The following is a 19,448-nucleotide window of genomic DNA, read 5'->3' as shown; positions in this document are numbered from 1 at the left end:
CCCAAGCTTCATCTGTGCTCGCATCAGCTCGTTCCTTTTTACTGCTGCATCGTGTGCCACTGCCGGCCGCGCCTTCATTTATCTCTTCCCCAGCTGAGGGGCATCTGGGTGGTTTCCAAATTAGTTGTTGAGTGACAGCGTCAGTGTTAATTTGTTTAAAGGCCTGTCAGCACCCGGGCATGCTCAAACCCCGTAGTTCATGTTACGTCCCTGTTTGTGTTGAACACGTTGAAAGCTGTCATGGTATTAGAGTTAAGGCAAAGGATAAACCTTATTGGGGTTTTGACTGGATTCTTCCTACTTACCTCAGACAATCCATGAGCTTCTCCCAACAGCAGGAGGTTCAGGGGCAGGAGAAGAACGGGCTGCTCAGAGCGGACCGTCGACCCCAGGACACTTGGGAGAGGAGTCGGAAGTGGGGAAGGATGTGGTCACAGTCACTGGGAGGCCACGGATGCTAGGCCTCGGCAGGACCTCCCCGGGCAGGGAGGAAGGTTTCCGAACAAAGCCTATGTCCGCGTGCCTAACGTGGGACGTCTGTTGCAGCCGAACCTGCGCTTGCCAAGGCAAAGACCCCAGCACCTGCGGCGCCTCCTTCTCCTTCGGCTGTTCCTGGAGCATGTACTTCAACGGCTGCAAGTACGCTCGCAGCAAGACGCCGCGCAAGTTCCGCCTCGCAGGGGACAACCCCAAGGAGGTGAGCGGGGGAACCCTCCCACCAGCCCCCCGCTACCTGCCGTCCTTCACCCCCAGGGGGGAGGGTGGGTCAGCAGGTGGGACTCAGAGGGGCGCAGAATGCAACTTGCTTTGTTTTTTTTTGAACTGACCCTATTTTGCCATGAGATGAGGGGTGTGGGGTGTGGTGTGAGGGCAGGGGGAGTGAGAGATTAGACTTAACCGACAACTGGGTACCCCAGACTCTTTCAGCTTTAAAACCATCTCTTTATGGCAGATGTTCAGATTCTACATCTGAATGGGACCCGCTTCCTGGGTCATTTCTTCTCCTCGTTCTGCCAGGATGTCTTTCAGGGGGTAGGATGATTAGCAGGAAGGGGAGCCTCAAGACCATGGGCCATTTTCTGGGGCCAGTGTTGGATTTCCCAGAGTGACCTTCATCCTGCTTGGCGGCCAATGACCTCTCTGCGGTTGTTTACCTGTCCGGGCCCTTGCTGTCTCTTCCTGGGAGCCTGGCCTGGCCCTTAGGCACTGGCCTGGTGTCCACACAGTACGGCCTCTCAGTAGCTGCCTCGTCAGGTCAGGCTGCCTTCCACCCTGCTCCTTCCCCTCTGTTGCCCTGCTTGTGAAGGCCATTCTAAGAGGTGGGCTCCCCTCTGAGTTCCAAGTGCAGAGAAGGTGCAGACCTGTCTGGGCTCCCTGTCCTTTCCCTTTCAGTCTCCACCCTCCCTCCTGCCTGAACACCTGTGAGGTAGGGTACTGGACCCTTTTGTGGGGGTCAAGGCAACATCTTGATCCCTGGTTCTACCTTCCATATACCCCTAAGCTCCTTGTACCAGAGGGTTTCCCCCTTTTCCATGGGTATGGGGACTCCCCTTGGGTGTGTGTGTGTATTGTTTTTTTAGGATTTTCTTTGTCAGGGAGAGTGGCAGGCAGAAGGAGAAGCAGGCTTCCTGTTGAGGAAGGAACCTAATGTGGGACTTGACCCCAGGACCCTGGGATCATGACCTGAGCCGAAGGCAGAGGCTTAACTGACTGAGCCACCCACATGCCCCAGGCGTGTGTTTTTCTACTATACATGTAATAAACTTCTGTGCTCAAAGTTCTCAGCCCTGCTTTTCAGAAACAAAAGGAAGCATTTTCAAAGCAGAACGTTTTTCCCTCAAAGCCTGGCTTTTTTTTTTTTTTTAAAGATTTTATTTATTTATTTATTCATTTGAGAGAGAGAGAGAGTGGGAGTGTAAGAACGAGAACAGGGGGAGGAACAGAGGGAACAGACTCCCCACTGAGCTCAGAGCCCTTTGCCACCAGGCTCAGTCCCACAGCCCCCAGATCATGACCCAAGAGTTGGACGCTCATTCGACTGAGCCACCCCGGTGCCCCCGAAGCCCGGCTTTTAGACTGTTGCACAAGCTAGTCTACCAGTCTGGTTTGACACTAGACTTTTATTTCTGGTGGCATCCGCCCTCCCCTGGAAGGAGCGAATGCAGTTGTTTCAATGAAGAGAGGAGCCTGGGGGCCATGGGAAGTAAGAATTACCAGGAGAGAAAATGCACTGCCTTCATTTTTCTCTCTCACTCGCTCTGTTCTGTCAGCTAGCATTCCTGTGCGCTTCCGTCCTGCTGAGCTCGGCCTGGCGCCTCCCAGGTGTGCGTCTCAGCCAGCTCATGGCACCCCAGGGTCTAGGCACTATTGCTCCTCACTTCATAGAGGAAGTGCATGGCTTGCCCAAGGCCCTGTGGCAGTAATGGTGAAGTTGGGTATGGATTTCCCCGGAGCTCATGAGCCTCACCCCTGCGCTGTGCTGGCCCTGGGCCCGCTGTGCTGGTGGCACTGTCTGGACCGCAGCCAGAGGCTGGGGGTGGCTGGCTGCTCGGGCCGCCCGGCTGGACAGACGCTGAGCCATCGGTCCCGCGCTCACATTTCCACTTCTCTAAACTTGGTTCTTTCTCTCTTCCATCGTCTTCCTCTTTCCTCTGAGTAAACTCTGCATGCCTGTGGTCAAGGCCTTCTAGGAGGCCCCTGGCCCCACCCCCGCTGGCTCTGCTTGGCCCCCTTGGAGGGCCTTGGCCAAACGCAGCGGATGCTGCCCTGTGTGGGGCGGCACTGGCCAGCGGAACGCCCGTGAGGAGGGAAACGTTCTCTGTAAAAAGAGCACGGGAGCTGCGTGGAACCGCTGAGCATTTGGAAATGTGACTAGTAAAACCAGGAGGACTGGATTCTTCACTTTAATTAAAATTCACATTTATTTCAGTAGCCGTGCCTGGCTGGTGACGAAGGCACATGATGGCGCAGGTCTGCAGGGCAGGGCTCTGAAGGGTGTGCCACCGGCTCGTGATGGGCTCTGGGCCTGGCTGGCTGGGGGGCTCCCCCTCACAGACCTTGAGCACCCCTCTCGCCCTCACCTCCCTGCCTGTAACACCGGAAGAGAAAGCCACATTTGTTGCTCCTGCTTTTACGTGCCTGCCACACCACACCTCTGGCCCGGGATGCTCAGAACTCAAAACCAACAGCCTGTTTTATGGGTTGTGAGCTGCCCTGAGCGAGAGCCGGGAAGAGCAGTAGCTGGGCGGTCTGGGGGCTGGACCTTCAGGCCGAGACTTTTCCTGAGCTTCCAAGTCTCCAGCTTTAAGACGGACACAGCACTGTGCCCCTTCCTGAGGGAACTCTGTCAAGACCCCTGATAGCACCTAACTTCTACCTTCCCAGCAGCCTAGCGATGGTCCAGAATAGAGGTCAGTTTCCAGCGTACGGAGCTTGTCAGGTGGGGCTGCTGTGGGTGTGTGTGACAGCTCTTCTTCCCACAGGAGGAAGTGCTCCGGAAGAGCTTCCAGGACCTGGCCACCGAAGTCGCTCCCCTGTACAAGAGGCTGGCCCCCCAGGCCTATCAGAACCAGGTATGGGGTCTTGGGCCTTTCTCTGCCCACATGTCATCCACATCTCTGTCCTCCTCCCATGGTGTCCCATATGGGAAAGCTCAGCTAGAGAGACAGCGACAGTGGAGGTCTTGAATAGATCCCTTCTTTACACGGAGCTAACGGCATCCCAGACCATCTCTCCTCTATCCCTTGCTCTCATGCCTTTTCGCCTATTCTTCTCTCACCTCCTCTGGTCTGGCTTCTCCTGGGGAGGCTTAAGTTTCTCTGTCCTCTTGCCCCTGCATCTCCCAGATGATGGGAGGGGGACTTGAGATAACTCAGAGGGAAGTCATTCCTACAGGGTCTTCAGCCAGAAAGCCGACCTTCTGCAGCCCATGCTCAAGACAGCCACGGTCCTTAACCTCCCTCCCTCCAAGACCTAGCCTCCCGGGTGCAGAATCCAGGCCACTGACCTCAGGTCACACAAGCAGTTCTCCTTGGCTGTGCACACAGGTGACCAATGAGGAAATAGCGATTGACTGCCGTCTGGGGCTGAAGGAAGGGCGGCCCTTCTCGGGGGTCACGGCCTGCATGGACTTCTGTGCCCACGCCCACAAGGACCAGCATAACCTCTACAATGGGTGCACTGTGGTAAGGAACCCTGGGCCCCCTGCGGGATGATTCTGGGAGGGGGACTGGTTTGTGCAGACCTGTGAGCTCAGAGTAGGGAGGAACCTGGAGACAAGAGTCTCAGATCTCCAGGAGGTGTGCCCTGCCAGACTGCTCATGCTCACTTCTCTGAGAAACGCATGGACCGGAATGCTTGGACCAGGCCGGCCTTGGCTCTGTGTCTCATGTGGGTGCTGCAGAGTGCAGGCTCTTGGACACCTGTAGGCCCTCCATTATCTACAGGTGGTTCCAGGTCTCCCTGAACACTTGGATTGAAATCCAGACAATCTCCTGATGCACCCATTGAGCAAATGTTTATTGAGCCCCAGGTGCTGGTCTAGATGCTGAGGAATAAAAGGGACTAAGCCCTGCCCAAGTATGTGATACAGTTCATGTCTGGTAGCGATGAAGATGGAGTCGAGGAAGGGGAAAGAGCAGATGCTGTTTGAAATGCGGTGGGCAGAGAGGACTTTCTGAGAAGGGGCGGCTGAGCTGAGACGTGAATGAAGCGAGAGAGTGGGGGGTGGAGTGCTCCAGGCAGGAGGACCAGCATAGGCAAAGGCTCGGATGCAGGCTGGGATCAGGACACAGGGAGCCCAGAAGGCAGGCAGAGCTGCGGGCTATGCTCAAAGTGTGATGGGAAGTCCTGGAGGGCTCTTCAGCCAAGAACGGTAGGATCTTATTTATGAAGTTAGAAGCTTCCCCCTGCAGCTGGCAAATGTAAGTATGTGGAGGTGGTGGATGGGGGGGCTGGAGGAGGAGGCCAGTTAGAAGGCTGGGACAGTGTCCAGGCTGGCGGTGACAGGGCTGGGGCAGGTGGGGAGGAGGGTAATGGGATGACTCTGGGTGATTTTGAAGGTCCAGTCAAGGGAGTGTTGCTGATGGACAGATGCAGGACAGGAGAGGGAAGGACAAGAGAACCACCCAAGACTTTTTGCTTGAGCACCAGGATATGTGTTGGGGTGACGCACGGAGCTGTAGATTAGCAGGAGAAGCCAGTTTGGAGGGAGACTCTCCTGAGAGGCCTGCTGTCTGCCCACATGGATGTGCCGAATATGCAGGGGAGGGGGTGTCTGGAGAGCGCGTAGCTCACACTTACAGCCATAAGGCCAGGTGCAGTCATCAGGGGAATGAGTACAGTTGGATAAGAGGGGAGGTTTGGGCTTGAGTGGACCTCCTTGAAGGGATGATGCCAGCTTTCTGCTTTGCTTTTTATTGGGTCCTGGCAAGCAGGGCTCCCCGGGGAACTGTGGCAGAGGCAGAGGCCCTGGCAGGTCATCTGAAAGGGGGCTCCCGGAGTTTGGGTGTGACTTGGGTCTGACACCAGGATCGATGGCCCAGCCCTGAGATCGTATTTCGCTGCCCCGTCCTCCCTTTCTTATGTCCAAGGCTCAAAGCGAGGTGGGGCAGGCATAGGCATCTGACTGCACTGTACAGGGAGGGTTTCCAGCGAGACAGAAAGGGAGGGACCTGCAGGATTTAGGAGAGGATCAGGGGAGGAGGAGGAGACACTGGAAGATTGGAGCACGGTGAGGTTATTTCAATCCCAGAGCTTGTAGAGTTGGAGTGAAAAAAAAGCAAACTTTTTCAAAATGAGCAGTATTTTTTCTGATTAAAAAAACTATTCATTGTTTAAGAAGGTATAGAGTAAAAACTGCCTGAAATCTCATGGACATGGCCAACGTGAGCATTAGGGTGATCATCCTTTCAGGCACCTGAACATGTGTGTGCGTGCGTGTGGACAGCTTTACACGTTTAATACAGACGTGATCACATGATATGTATGTGCTGCTCCATGACCTGCTTTTCTCAACTCAGGAGTACGTGATGGACAACTTCTAAGTCGCTGGGTGTAGATCTGCTTCAGCCTGTGCTCAGGCTGGATGGATGGCTTTGCCATTGTTTATTTGACCGTTCCCCTCTGGATGGACAGCGAGCGCTTCCACATGCCCCTCTGGAAAGCAGGGGGTGCTCCAGGCTTACCGAATCTTGGTGCAGTGTTGAGATAACCTCAAGGTCCCAGGGCCAGGACATTTCTAGGCTTAGAGGGGTGCTTACTGGCAACACAGACCTTTCTCAGTTTCTTGAGTTTTTGCCTGCCTGAGTGGCAAACGTATCTCATGGTACTTTGTGTTTGTTTTAGGACTAGAGAGGTTGAGCATCTTCATTTCTCACCCATTTAAAATTTATCTTTGTGACTATTTTTTATGTCCTTTAAAAAAAAAAAAAAGGATAGGGGCGCCTGGGTGGCTCAGTGGGTTAAGTCTCTGCCTTCGGCTCAGGTCATGATCTCAGGGTCCTGGGATCGAGCCCAGCATCGGGCTCTCTGCTCAGCGGGGAGCCTGCTTCCTCCTCCTTCCCTTCTCTCTGCCTGCCTCTCTGCCTACTTGTGATCTCTGTCAAATACATACATAAAATCTTTAAAAAAAAAAAAAGGACAGCCTTAGCTGTTGACGCGGATAAGGTGTGTGTTAGGGAGAGCAACACCCCTCCTGTCACTACTCCTCCTCTGCCTTTACTTTTGCTCTTTTACTAAACTGGGTTTCAGGGAATGATTGGAAGCAGGGCGGTGGTCAGTCCAACCCAGAAGGTATGCGGGGGTCTGGTCAGAGCAGATTAAGTCAGACGGGCCCCATGTATGCGGGGCAGAAACCTACATGGTCGAGCATGACAGCAGAGGAGAAGCTGTAGATGGGAGGAAGGACTACAGCTAATTTCGCAAAAATGAACTGTTTCTGTTCAGTAATAAAACCCTACGAGCAAAATTGAAAGGCCAATCCAAACTGGAAAACAGTATTTATACTAGTGACAAAGGGCAGGATAATCTTCATATGCAAAGATTACATAAATGATTAAAATGAATGGTCTAATATAAAAATGGGCAAAAGGCACAAAAGTCATGAGAAAAAGAAGACAGTGGTATTAAAATACACCCAAGGTTTGACTCGAGTATGACCTGACAACACAGATGTGAGCATCAGGAGGGCAGAAGTTCATCCTCAGCATTCAGAAGCACCTGCCGGGCCACACGGAAGCTGCAGGATGGGGCAGGGGGTGAGAGGGGAGAGCGTGGCCCAAGCCTTTATTGGAGATTTTATGGGAAGGAGTGGGCAAGGCAGAGTAGAAAGCTGAGTAAGCTGGGGATTGGAGAGTTTGGAGAGTTTCTTGGCACTTTGGGCCTTAGGGGTGGTCCCCAGTTGTCTTTCCTGGCCCTGGGTGATGTAGGGCAACGGGAATATTGGCTCAGGGTGCGAGAGTTTGATAAAGAGAGAGAGCTGGCTGTGGGCTCTGGATTGGTTGGTTTGTGTATCAGCGTGCACGCAAAGGAGGTGATTTGGTATCTCTAGGCATTAGCTAGTCTTGGGGGAAGGAAAGCCCTTCTAGGGTCAAGGCCCCAAATGGTAAAACATCAAGAACACAGAAAATAAAATAGAGTCAACACAAGAGTAAACTTGAGAAAAAAAATCAAACCTCGTTAGTAATCAGAGAAATGCAGACCAGCAATGAGATACATTTCCATAACAAACAAAATGTTCGTGAATGGCAAAAGTGTAGGAAGATGGAAACTCCCCTTCTTCTAGTATGAGGGGAGCACTGAGGAGACTCATTGCACAAGGCAGTTTGGTAACATGTGGCCCTTGACTTCACAGAGTTTATTCCAAGGAATTATGTATTTTAGGAGATTTAGCTAAAAGTGTAAAAGTATTGTTTATAGTAGGGAAAAGATGGAAACAAGTTTTAATAGTGATGAAGGTTCACATGAACACAGTGATAACAGAATAATATGGTGCAAGTTCTGAAATCACATTGGGGGAGAATAACGCATAAGAAAATCTTCATACTGGGTTTGAAAAGAAGTTACTATAAGGTTGTATGCATAATGCGACTCAATTTCATTACCAAAGAGTGAGTGTGGGTATGTGTGTATGCAAATATGATGAACACGTTTATAGTGATTATTTCTGGATGCTGGGATTACGGAGATAATTATTTCCTTTATGCTGGCCTAAATTTTCTACAAGCAGTACAGGTAGTTTTTATTATGAGGTATTTTAAGGAGCCAAAGGACGCTGCATATTCAGGGCACAGAGGAGAACGGGGTGAGGTCTGAGGCTCAGTGAGGTGACAAGGTGTCGGGACAAGAGTGTCTCGCTCGAGGCAGAGCACAGCTGCCCGTCCTGACCGGCCCTTTCCCAGCCGCAGGACCTTGGGCCAGTCATCTCTTCCCCTCTCCCTGGCCCGAGGGTTATAGGAGACAAAGTGATTGGGCACCCTTTGAAAGCTGTAGGGCAGATTCTAATGCTGGTGATAGTGTTACTCTGAGAACCAGCAGAACGTGCTTTTAGACACTCTTTCTAGAGTGGATGGCCAGTGTTGGGACGGCGCAGGGAAGGGGGAGGTCTTGCATGCCAACACGCAGCCCCTTCCTCCCTGCATGCGCTCGGCATGCCCAACCCCACACACCCTCCCTTCCTCTCTCTGCTTTGGCCAGGTCTGCACTCTGACCAAGGAAGACAATCGCTGCGTGGGCAAGATTCCTGAGGACGAGCAGCTGCACGTGCTACCGCTGTACAAGATGGCCAACACGGACGAGTTTGGCAGTGAGGAGAACCAGAATGCCAAGGTGGGCAGCGGGGCCATCCAGGTGCTCACCGCCTTCCCCCGTGAGGTCCGGCGCCTGCCTGAGCCTGCTAAGTCGTGTCGCCAGCGGCAGCTGGAAGCCAGGAAGGCGGCGGCCGAGAAGAAGAAGCAGAAGGAGAAGCTGAGTACTCCCGAGAAGATCAAACAGGAGGCCCTCGAGCTGGCCGGTGTCACCACTGACCCAGGTGTGTGGGGAGAGGGTGCCCGCCAGAGGTGGTACCGTCGGGGCGGGGGTCGGTGGGGGGTGGCCCTGGACAGCTCCCTCCCTGCCCCTCTTCCTGCCTGGCGAGGGAACTCCAGACCAGAGTCCCAGGGCCTTTCTCGGCCATCTGGACCCCGCGATATCTTAACTTTCAGTCAGCGCAGTATCCGTGGCAGCCCCAGGACACCGGAGTGGGGCGGGGTTCCCATCTTCCCACAGAGCAGCTGGGCCTCTCCAGCTTGCCGCAGCGTCTACAGAGTGTGCCAGGGCCCCCTCTGCAGTGGGGCGTGGGGCCGCTCTCACGTCCGCGGATCCTGGTCCTACCAGAGGCCAGCACGCGGTGGCTGGAGCTTCTGTGTGGACCTGCAGGGTTCACCAGGGGAGTGGGGGGAGGAGTGCTGCAGGGGCCCGTGGGCTCGGGCAGCCGCTTTTCCTTGGGGCTCTCCTGGGGCTGGGAACTCCTAAGGGAAAGAGGGAGGTTCCATCCCCAGTCCTCAGGCCGCAGGCCCGTGTGGGCTGTGGTTCTCTCTGCTCCTTCTTTGTCTTGCCTCTTGTCTTCCCCAGGCCTGGCTCTGAAGGGTGGACTTCCCCAGCAAGGCCTGAAGCCCTCCCTCAAAGTGGAGCCTCAGAACCACTTCAGCTCCTTCAAGTACAGCGGCAACGCGGTGGTGGAGAGCTACTCGGTGCTGGGCAGCTGCCGGCCCTCCGACCCCTACAGCGTGAACAGCGTGTACTCCTACCACTCCTACTATGCACAGCCCGGCCTGACCTCCGTCAACGGCTTTCACTCCAAGTACGCTCTTCCGTCGTTCAGCTACTATGGCTTCCCATCCAGCAACCCCGTCTTCCCCTCACAGTTCCTGGGTCCTGGCACCTGGGGACACGGTGGCAGCAGCAGCAGCTTTGAGAAGAAGCCAGACCTCCATGCTCTGCACAACAGCCTGAGCCCGGCCTACGGTGGTGCTGAGTTTGCCGAGCTGCCTGGCCAGGCTGTTCCCACGGACACCCACCACCCCACTCCTCACCACCAGCAGCCTGCTTACCCAGGCCCCAAGGAGTATCTGCTTCCCAAGGCTCCCCAGATCCACCCAGCATCCAGGGACCCCTCTCCCTTTGCACAGAGCTCCAACTGCTACAACAGATCCATCAAGCAAGAGCCAGTGGACCCCCTGGTCCAGGCTGAGTCTATACCCAGAGACCCTGGTAAGATGGGCAAAACACCTTTGCCCGAGGCTTCTCAGAATGGGGGGCCCAATCACCTTTGGGGACAGTACTCAGGAGGCCCAAGCATGTCCCCCAAGAGGACTAACAGTGTGGGTGGCAGCTGGGGTGTGTTCCATCCTGGAGAGAGCCCTGCCATCATCCCCGACAAGCTCAGTTCTTATGGGACCGGCTGCCTGACCCCTTCTCACTTCCCGGATGGCCAGTGGGGCCTGTTCCCTGGGGAGGGGCAGCAGCCAGCACCCCAACCCGGAGGACGGCTTCGAGGCAAACCGTGGAGCCCCTGCAAGTTTGGGAACAACACCTCGGCCTTGGCCGGTCCCAGCCTGACTGAGAAGCCTTGGGGGGTTGGGGCCGGGGATTTCAACTCTGCCCTGAAAAGCGGTCCTGGGTTCCAAGACAAGTTGTGGAGCCCCCTGAAAGGAGAGGAGGGAAGGATTCCAACCCCGGGGGCAAGCCAGCTGGACAAAGCCTGGCCGTCCTTTGGCGTGCCCCTGGGCTCCAGTGAGAAACTGTTCGGGGCCCTGAAGTCAGAGGAAAAGCTGTGGGATCCCTTCAGCCTGGAGGAGGGGACAGCCGAGGACCCCCCCAACAAGGGGGCGGTGAAGGAGGAGAAGAGTGGGGGCGCAGAGGAGGAGGAAGAGCTCTGGTCCGACAGTGAACACAATTTCCTAGACGAGAACATCGGCGGTGTGGCCGTGGCCCCCGCTCACGGCTCGATCCTCATCGAGTGTGCCCGGCGGGAGCTGCACGCCACCACACCCCTCAAGAAACCCAACCGCTGCCACCCCACCCGCATCTCGCTGGTCTTCTACCAGCACAAGAACCTCAACCAGCCCAACCACGGGCTGGCCCTCTGGGAGGCCAAGATGAAGCAGCTGGCGGAGAGGGCCCGGGCGCGACAGGAGGAGGCCGCCCGTCTGGGTCTGGGTCAGCAGGAGGCCAAGCTCTACGGAAAGAAGCGCAAATGGGGGGGCGCCATGGTGGCCGAGCCCCAGCATAAGGAGAAAAAGGGGCTTGTCCCCACACGGCAGGCGCTGGCCGTGCCCACAGACTCAGCAGTCACCGTGTCCTCCTACGCCTACACGAAGGTCACTGGCCCCTACAGCCGCTGGATCTAGGTGCCCGGTGCCAGGGAGCTAGTGTACCTCAGCGTCGGGCCCGGCCCGAGCTGCCTCTGTGGTGCTTTTGCCCTCACACCTGGGGGCGGGTTGGGGGTGCAGAAGTCTTTTTATCTATATATACATATATAGATACGCATATATATGTATTTATGGTCCAAACCTCAGAACTGACCCGCCCCTCCCTTCCCCAACTTCCCCAGCACTTTGAAGAAGAAACTACGGCTGTCGGGTGATTTTTTTCGTGATCTTACTATTTATATCTCCATGTTGGTTTTTTCCTCCCCTCCCCCCCCCTTGTTGGGGGGGGGCTTTTATTTCCTCTTGTTTTTAAAACTCTATCCTTGTATATCACAATAATGGAAAGAAAGTTTATAGTGTCCTTTCACAAAGGAGTAGTTTTAAATTCCATTTAAAATGTGTATTTATTGGATTTTTTAAAAAGCGACAATAGTAATGGTAAAAGAGCGGCGGGAAAGGCCAAGAGCGCGCATTCCTGCCCATGCTTGCTGGGCCCTGCGAGCCTGGCCCTCTCGGGAGCTGGCAAGGTTCTCTCAGCCATCTGCCCCTCACGAGCCAAGTGCAGACTGTAGCCGCCCGGTCCATCCCTCCTGACCGCTACGCCTTCCCTTCAGGGGAGGGAGCCCTCAGGACAGCTTCCGTCCTCTCCAGCAGGATGGGAGAATCTGTAAAGAAACATCCGGGGTCCCTTTTCCAGTCACCGGCTTGGAGTCGGGGACCGGGAGGCAGGTGCACCCCTAGGCCAGGCACCGGAGATGCTGGCGTCAATTTCCCCCGGAAACCAGGTTGGAAGTAGACAGCTTCGAGCTTGCTAGTCTCCACACTGAATCCTCTGTCCAGTGTCGATCAAGTCCCATGATGTCACGGTTCCCAGGCAGCACCTCCTTGCAGGAGCTGGAGTTGAGAGGCTCTTTGGAGCCTTTTCCACCGGGTTGACAAGCCAATGAATGCTGGGCTGAAGGAATTTGTCGTAGTGGCAGGTTTTTGTTTGTTTAAAAAAAAATGCCCCAACGCCTATGCTGATATTGAAAAAGGGCTACTGTATCTCTAAACACAAGAAGTTGAACCCAAGCTGTGAAAAGCCAGCGTCGGCCTGTGGCGCGGCGCTGTGCAGAGCCTGGTGCTGTGGTACCGAGCTGGGTCTCCGGGGGCGGGTGGCGTCCTGCGGGAGCCCAGCCGCGTGACAGCAGTTAGCGTATCTCTGTTCCTGGATCTCCACATCAGACAATGGTGCAGGCCTCCCCACCCAGGGCCCCCCCTCCATGCTCTCCCAGGTGGGGGTGGGCTTACCCTCAGCAATTTTAAAATGCAGGAGTCCAACGTTTTCAGCAGGTAGCTATGATTTTCCTCTGTAATTGGTGCCATTTCTCGATTTGATCATCTCCTTTCCTTTCTTCCCCACCCCCTCCTCAACTGGCCCCTTCTAAAATTCTGGTGCATTCGTTCGGTTCTTTGAAATGAGAATGTGGTGCTTCATTTTTGCAACGTTGTCAGAGAGGTTGGGCGTGACTGGTGGAAGCAACTTCCCTGGACAGCAAGTCAGACTCCCTGGCGTGTGTGTTTTCCTGTGGTGTGAGCGACATTTCCATCAGGCTGCCCGTGTGGATGTGCGTGGTGAGTGGGAGGCTTCAGCAGGGCACACGGAGGGGACCGTGGCCACACGGTGAATGACAACCAAGCCCTGAGATACAGGTCAGATATTTATTGAGCAGTTTTATTCAGACGTGGGTCTTCGTAAAACGAGTTTAACAATCAGATGACGATGCTGAAGGCAAGTTCCTGAGCTTCCAGGTGCCTTGTGTAAGAGTTGAGAACCGACCCGCTGGGTGTTTGCTGTAACTGGTCAGATGCACGGGCGGGGAGTCGCTGTCAGATGTCCTGAGCATTTATGTGGTCTGGTTTTAACTGTACATAGTGAAAGATTTTTTTAAGCACTTTTGCCTAGATTTAAACAGCAACTTGAAAAAAAAAGTATGTTTTAACATGTAATTGTGGGAGAAATTGTAAATAGTAGCTGAATATTTAACGTGCTTTGTCTATCCTTCACTTTTACCATATTCTGTAAAGTTGCATTTATTTTACAGGACAAAAATGAAATATTATTGCTTTTGAAATAAATACCCAAGAGCTTATCAGGATTTAGAATTATTCAGAACTCAGATTTGTAGGAAGACCTCTGACCTTCAGTTTGACAAGCTAAAGGAACAGAGTCTTTAATAAGCATGCTGATTTTCTAGTTTTGAGGAAAAGTTGGGTCCTGTAAATGCTATTTTGCTTATCGCATCAGTACTTTTATGCAGGTCTCATTTGACTCCGTGCTTAGGTAGATGCGGGGGTGCCTTGAAAACTTCATTTTAAATGATCTTAAGCAAGAAATACAATATTTTACGAACCATTTGGAGAATGTGACCGTCTGTATGACCCGGGAAAACCCCAGGTTGGCTGTTGGTTTGGAAGGTCCCGAGTGTAACCCAGGTGATTCGGATACTTGGCATGTGTGAATCTTCCTGATGTCTGTTAAATATTCTCTTCCCCTCGTCACCCTTTGGTAGCAAAGCCATTAGATGCAAGGAGAAACCGATACAGGCTCAAAGCATGTGATGTCTGTCCCCGCAGCCCCAACAGCCTTTGGTCCGTAACTTTCTAGACTAGCACCAAGGCTGCTGAGAGCTGAGTCAAGAGGCGGTCTCCATTGGATGTTCCCGTTCCCCTGACAATGGTGTTTCACAGATTAGGTGGTGCTGTTGCCATGCTCGAGTCCATGCTGATTTTTACACACTACATGTATAACCTACCTCAAATCTCAGTCATTAAAATTAGCATGCTTTAGACGTATATTTAAAAAGTAACTATGCACAGCTCCTTATTCCCCCCCCTTGCTGCTGAAGGTTTCTTAAAGAGAAAAATCAAATTTTTATTTTTTACTGGCACTATCATTTTTTAAGTCCTAAAGATGATTAACAGACATTTTTATCATGAGAAGAAAAATAAAGCCATTGCAACTAAAGAACCTAACAGCATGACCAAGTTGTAGAGTAATATTATAGCAATGAGAAGCGATGGAGTCCTAGAGTCCTCTCCCCAGTGTGCCCTGTCCACAGACGCCAGCCACATGCAGTGCGGATATCTGGGTCCCCCTGTGTTTGGTTTCCCCTGCCTTCTGCATGCAAGGGAAGTGCTTGCAAAGTTCTGTGCTAAGAGATTTTTAAAATAATCGCTTTGCGGCAGGTTCTCACAAAATAACTGGTGCTAGCTCAAGAACCCATTATCAGAAATCTTAACTAAAGTTGTTGCGTGGATTTTGAGGTTTCATTGTTTCTTTTGTCGTCGTTTGGGTTTTTTTGTTTTGTTGTTTTGGGGGGGTTTTGTTTTTGTTTTGGAGATGTTTTGGGTTTTTGTTTTTTTTTTGGTTTTTTGTTTTTTTGGTTTTTTTTTTTTTTGCTAGGGCCTAAGTTTCCCACACGCTGACTTCGTGGGTACTGCTTGCCCTCTCGCCGGGGTGACCGTGGTGTGCATGGAAAGAGATCATACCCTGCCCCTCTTGGTCCTTCCACCAGCCTCTTATGGAACCGGTAGTTTATACAGCAAGGGGTTTTTTAAGTGCTAAAGCCAGGAAAGGAGCAGAGCTCAAGGGCTTTGTACCAAACAGCCCTAGATGTGTGAAGACGGTTGATGAGTAGATGGTAACCTGATTTCATGGAGAGAAATCCAGCCAGACTTTGTGAAGCTGAACCACCGCCAGATCTCAAAACTAAGGCGATGCTGGTGGAAAATTTAAGTAATATCCCTGACGTGCCTCAACCAATCTCTTTCCTTTTGTTACGGAAGTGTGTTTTATGGACTAGGAAGCATTTTTATGAATTGAAATAGTCTAAATAAAATGGTGCTATGGTGTTTTAATGTGACTGGCCCTGATCCTGTCCTGCTGAGGTGCTATCAAGGTTCTGAAACCACAACCAACCAAAAACAAGGTGGGCTCCAGTCTCTCTTGGCTTCCCCCCGTCCCCCTTTTGGTGCTGTCTCCTAGACCTCTGTTTACCGTGCTAAAACCTGCTCTGAGCAGTTTTTCTGTTTCGTTTTCTTCTTCTTCCCTTGGTGGCCGAACAGAGAAAGGCAAGTTCTGAAGGCGGCCAGCTCCCTAACAGTGACGGGAGTGGGCCTGCCTGGCTTGGCAGGGGCACTGGTGACACGTGTGTCCCCTCACGCCTGATGAGAAAGGAAGGGTGAAGGGCTTCTTTTGAGGAAGGGGAGTCTGGTACTCCTGCCCCTTCTACCATGGCAGGCATTCTCGTAGCCAAGGACACACACTTTCCCCTGCAGCCCAGGGTGCCAAGTAGGCACCACTGAGGGTCTCAAAGGCCCTCGCCTACCAAGGCGTTCACAGGGACCGCCTTCCTCCCCTGGCACTGGCCAGGGCCCCGGTGCGCAGCAGGCTCGTTCCTCTGCTCCCCCCAGCCCTGGCCCCAGTGCTGCTCCTGCCTTGTCCCTCCTCGTGTTCCAACTAAAGGAAGGAGCTTTCTTTGCTCACTTGATGCCACTGAGGCTGCTTTTTAGTTGGTGCTACTCTCCATTTCCTCTTGGGTCCACAAAAGTTGATGTTGGAGAAACGTAACAGGAAGCTCCATTTTGTGTCAGCCACTGTCACAGTAGTTTTTTTAAATACCTCAGAAACAGGACGTTGCGACAACTTCAGTAAAGTAGATTCCGCGAGGGTCTGACACCTGCAGGTTGTCCATCCGCTGACTGACTTGACCTTGAAGCATCTGGGGTCATTTTACTTTTCACTCTTCGGCAGTTAATCATGGCAGAACATCGAAAGGAAGGAGTGTGGTTGATTTTCTTTCATTTTCTTGGTCAGTTTTGCTTTCGGATACAATGTGAATCTCCCATGCCCATCTCACTGAGCTTTGGCAGGCATTGTTGCTGTCATTTGACATGACGTCCTCAAAACCTACTTAGCCAGCTGCATCTGCTGGAGTACGCAGCCAACTTGGACAGACCCTGGACCAAAATTTTTTGAGGTGCGTATCCCAGCATAGGTTATATACAGCTCCACCCCATGCGTGCGTAGAGCGTTTCTGCGTGCGACCCTGTCTTGCGCTCCCGGCCCTTCCTCCCACAGAGCAGAGCAATAGGCTTCTCCCCTGAGCAGAGGCTGCAGCACAGAAATGCAAGGTCTAAAGTTGCTTTTGGCCTAAGGATCAGTGCGTGATTTGGCCGACTTCCTCGTTTGCTTCTCTTCTGATATCAGGGATGCTTTTTGTAGTGGTGTCATTTGCGCTCTTCTCATTTTGACTACCCGTCGTCATTCAGGGAAAAAAATTCATCACTATTCACATGGGGATTGAAAAAAATACTATTTGGCTCATTTGAACATCCAAAATTTTCTTGATTCCAGTACCTTTTTTTGTTTATTTTGTTTTTTGTTTTTTTTCTTTTGAGGGGAAAAAGGAGGAGAAAAACAGGAGTGATGTCATTTCTTTTTCGCATATTCTAATTATAAAAAGAAGGGCAGGTCATATTGTGGCATATTAATGCATTAGACTTAATCTAGAACCCCTATAGCTTTTTGATGTGTTTTATTTCTTCTCTCTTTGAATTCCTGTTTGGTTACTTGGCTTCCAATGGAGGTGAACTTAACAACCATACTTGAATATTCCGTCTTGACTTTGTAACTGTGGCTACTTGAAATGAAGTTTATCTGGGGTTGATGGATGAATGGTAGATTTTTGCAATGTCTCAAGGCAATAGGATGTGTATTATTAAACTGTAGATATTCTTAGTACAGTAAATTTATGCTGATAATTTTATTTTGTATAATTTTTACCTTTTTGTTAATATTTTTTCCTCCCACTTTATTGGTTTGCCTCCTGAGCTACCCCTCCTTACCCTCCCTTCTCCCCCAGTGTTTCAGTAAATTTAATTTAGGGTGCCTAGAAATTGCAAGTATGTATCCTTTTTTGATTTGTATTTTATTATAATTTACACAAACAACTGGGTTTGTGAACTGTATTACTCCTGGTATCTTTAAAATATTGTGGGTGTTTTAATAAATTTTATATTTATTTTTTGCACTCAAATTCAGAGTGGGTCCTTTTTTCCCCCCTGTGCATCCCCAGTCCCTTGAGCCAGGCCCAGACTGGTATTTAAGCTAACTCTAACCCTGCCCTCCCACCATGTGTTGTAAGTGCACCCCTGAAGCCCTCACTAACAGCAACAGTAGAGCCTGGCCTGGTCTCCTACTGCCACCTGCATAACATTCAAAGGCCATCAGCTTTTGATGTAAATGAGGCATATGTGGGAACAAAACAGAGATGGCCTTTTTCTCATCTATGTTTCTGCTTTTGGGTTTTTCCCTTTTATCTTTTTATCCCCTTTTTTCATTCTAGATGGAGACTCCCTCCCCCTCCCCCCAGTTAAGATTGTTCACTTCTGATGTAATATTTGCTTAAAAAACAGCTGATTCCAGTTCATTCTGATGACCTGAACACCGGGTCTAGTAGGAAGGGCCAAATACAGAGCCCTAGATTTTGCTGTCTTTGGGGAAAGGAGCATTCCCATAAGGCCCCCTTTTAATTCAGATTGCCAGGCCGGCTGCAGCAAATGTGGTTCTAAGAAGGAAGTTGAAAGCAATACAGACCTACTCCAGAAGCAAGGAAAATCTCTAACCTTACAACTAAAGAAGCTAGAAAAAGAACAAAACCCAAAACCAGCAGGAGGAAGGAAATAATAAGATTAGAGCAGAAAGAAATTATGGAGAAACAAAAGGAACAGATCAATGAAACCAAGAGATGATTCTTTGAAATGACCAATAAAATTGATAAAGCTCTACCCAGACTCATTTAAGAAAAGACTCAAAATCACTAATGAAAGAGGAGAAATAACCAACATCAAAGTACAATTATAACAATATTATGAAAACTTACATGCCAACAATTTGGACAACGTGAAGAAATGGGTAAATTCCTAGAAACCTATAACCTACCAAAACTAAAGGAGAAATAGAAGATTTGAACAGAGCAGTTACCAAAAATGAAACTGAATCAGTAGTCAAAAAACTTCCAACAAATAAAAGTCCGTGACCCGATAGCTTCATAGGAGAATTCTACCAAACATTTAAAGAAGAGTTAATACCTATTCCTCCTCAAACTATTCTAAAAAAAAAAAACAAGATGAAAGAGAACTTCCAAATTCATTCCATGAGGCCAGCATTACCCTGATACCAACACCAGATAAAGACATTACCAAAAAAACAAAAATGAAACAAAAAGCATATAAGCCAATATCTCATGAATACAGATGTAAAAATCATCACCAAGTATTAGGCAATCAAATCCAACAATACACTTGAAAAATCATACACCACAAGCAAGTGGGATTTACCCCCAGAATACAAGGTTTGTTCAATATTTACAAAACAATCAACCGGATACATCACATCATTTAAAGAAAGGACAAAGTGCCTGGGTGGTTCAGTGGGTTAAGCCTCTGCCTTCGACTCAGGTCATGATCTCAGGGTCCTGGAATCGAGTCCTGCATTGGGCTCTCTGCTCAGCAGGGAGACTGCTTCTCCCTCCCACTCTCCCTTTGTGCTCTTTCTCAAGCAAATAAAATCTTTTTAAAAAAGGATAAAAACCATATAATCAGTTCAGTTGATCCTAAAAAAGCATTTAACAAAGTACAACACCCATTCATGATAAAAACCCTCTGCAAAGTAGGTCTAGAGGGAAAATGCCTCAACATAATAAAGGCCATACGAAAAACCCACAGCAAACATCATACTCAATGGTGAAAAACTGAGAGCTTCTCCCCCTAAGGTCAGAAAGAAGACAAGGATGTCCACTCTCACCATTTTTATTCAGCATGGTACTGAAAGTCCTAGCCCCAAGCAATGAACATAAATAAAACAGACAACATAAAGAAATAAAAGACATCCAGATTGGAAAGGAAGAAGTAAAACTTTCACTGTTTACAGATGACATGATGCTCTATACAGCAAACCCTAAAGATGCCACCAAAAAACTATAGAACTTATCAATG

At 50.7% G+C, this 19,448-nt stretch overlaps 1 protein-coding gene across 4 annotated transcripts in view; it reads left to right on the top strand.

The window, feature by feature from the left end:
• TET3 (tet methylcytosine dioxygenase 3) overlaps nt 1-17,454 on the top strand; it is a 99,113-nt gene extending 81,659 nt beyond the window's left edge. For all 4 annotated transcript variants that reach the window (XM_045978739.1, XM_045978743.1, XM_045978742.1 and 1 more), the window contains exons 7-11: nt 547-697; nt 3,483-3,572; nt 4,047-4,184; nt 8,695-9,028; nt 9,610-17,454. In XM_045978739.1, the coding sequence (XP_045834695.1) occupies nt 547-697; nt 3,483-3,572; nt 4,047-4,184; nt 8,695-9,028; nt 9,610-11,387 (2,491 nt within the window). In that variant the 3' untranslated portion in view covers nt 11,388-17,454. The remainder of the gene's footprint in view (nt 1-546; nt 698-3,482; nt 3,573-4,046; nt 4,185-8,694; nt 9,029-9,609) is intronic.
• The last annotated feature ends 1,994 nt before the right edge of the window (nt 17,455-19,448 follow it).

Source organism: Meles meles, chromosome 15, assembly GCF_922984935.1.
Source record: "Meles meles chromosome 15, mMelMel3.1 paternal haplotype, whole genome shotgun sequence".
NCBI lineage: Eukaryota > Metazoa > Chordata > Mammalia > Carnivora > Mustelidae > Meles > Meles meles.
This window is presented reverse-complemented; position numbering and strand designations above follow the sequence as displayed.